Source organism: Myotis davidii, unplaced genomic scaffold (genome assembly GCF_000327345.1).
Source record: "Myotis davidii unplaced genomic scaffold, ASM32734v1 scaffold809, whole genome shotgun sequence".
Lineage (NCBI taxonomy): Eukaryota > Metazoa > Chordata > Mammalia > Chiroptera > Vespertilionidae > Myotis > Myotis davidii.
The window spans coordinates 1,796,155-1,797,692 of record NW_006300017.1 but is presented as its reverse complement, the minus strand read 5'-3'; the positions used below and the strand labels follow the sequence as shown (position 1 = coordinate 1,797,692).

Genomic DNA, 1,538 nt, shown 5'->3' with positions numbered 1-1,538 from the left:
GGGCTAGCAGGGAAGTGTGTGAATGACTCATGACCCGGGGCACCTCTCCTTGGTCCAAACACTGAGAAACACTTACCGTCCGCATCTTTCACCATGTGTTTACCTCCCCACGTGTCGAACCAACCGACCCAGTATTCCATAATCATAATGGGCTTATCGCTCTAGAGACAAACCAAATGACACACGCAGTCAGACAAAAAGAAAAAATAAGTCGGAAACACTGAATACAACGGATGAGAGTTGGAGGAACTTGGGCTTCTCACTTTTTTCCAAGTCAGCCCGTTACACCTCTTGCTTCTCCGTTTCCCTAGACATCACGATCACTTTCTATCATTCCAACCTTGTCCTTCGCGAAGCCGGTGTGGAGAGAATCAGCTTTGGAATCACAAAGACCTGACTGCAAGTCCTCACGTGGAAACTGAAGCTCAAGGGCCACATGCTGGTAAGGTCAGAGACACAACCCAAGCCCAGGGTGAGCCAAACTAGCAGCCACAGAATTCTATTGTCGATTAAGGACATCGTTCGGAGGAATCCAAGATGGCGCGTAAGAGGGAGTTCCACTCACCCCCTCCCTGGACCACATCAGAATCACAACTAAATTGTAGAAAAATCAACCTGGAGAACCATCTGAAGACTAGCCGAATAGAAGTCTTATAACTAAGAGATGCAGAAGAAACCATGTTGAGACTGGTAGGAGGGGCAGAGGTGCAAAAAAGGGCAGGCCTTGCACCCACGTGTGGCGACTGAGATTCTGGAGGGATATCTCAGCAGCAGAGGTTCCCCCTGAGGAGCGAGGGGTCTCCACCCCACGCTGAGCTCCCCAGCCTGGAGCCCAGTACCGGGAAGAGGAGCCCACATAACATGGGCTGTGATAATCAGCAGGGATTCTGTCTGCCCAGATGAGATGGGCGTCTGCTAGAAACCCAGGTGCTCTCCTAAAGGACCCGCACACAAAATCTCATTCACGGGCACGCACCCTGGGCTTCAGCAGAGGGACAGCAGCTCTGAGGGGACCTGAGTCATCAAGGGAGAGACTGGGTTGTGTGGCTTTCGGGAGAGGGCTGGAGGGACAGCCGCCAATGTTCCTGTGCTGAGTCCCTCTTCCAACACTGCATTCCCCTCCATAGAGCACTAGCCTGGTGAGCTACGCTAGTCCCACCCTGCCAAACTCCCATAAGGCTCCGGGATCTGCTGCCCGCAGCCAGCCTAGGCCTGCAGAGCAGTCTCCTCCGTCAGCAATGCACATGGCTCATTTCTGAGCTCTGCTCTCTCAGAGAAAAGAGAGCAACCTCTCCCTCTGATTGACTTCACGTAACCTCTGCCCCTTCCTCTGGTCATCTCCATTAGGTGCTCCACGAACAGAAGGGAAGAGGCAGAATTTCCTCCTTATTCCCCCTGACGAAACCGATAAACTCCCCAAAACACTGTGGAACCTAGGTGAGGCCTCAGAGGGAAAGCTATATAGTCTTTGTCAAGCCTCCTATCCTCATTGAACACCAGCTGTAAAGGTTGGGGCCGGCGGGGGGGTGGGGGGGGGG

General features: G+C 53.1%; 1 protein-coding gene across 1 annotated transcript in view; it reads right to left on the bottom strand.

The window, feature by feature from the left end:
• Positions 1-1,538, bottom strand: part of GLB1L3 (galactosidase beta 1 like 3) — a 21,707-nt gene that overhangs the window by 9,531 nt on the left and 10,638 nt on the right. Inside the window, 1 exon segment of the mRNA XM_015571977.1 lies at positions 77-161. Coding sequence (XP_015427463.1) covers positions 77-161 — 85 coding nt within the window.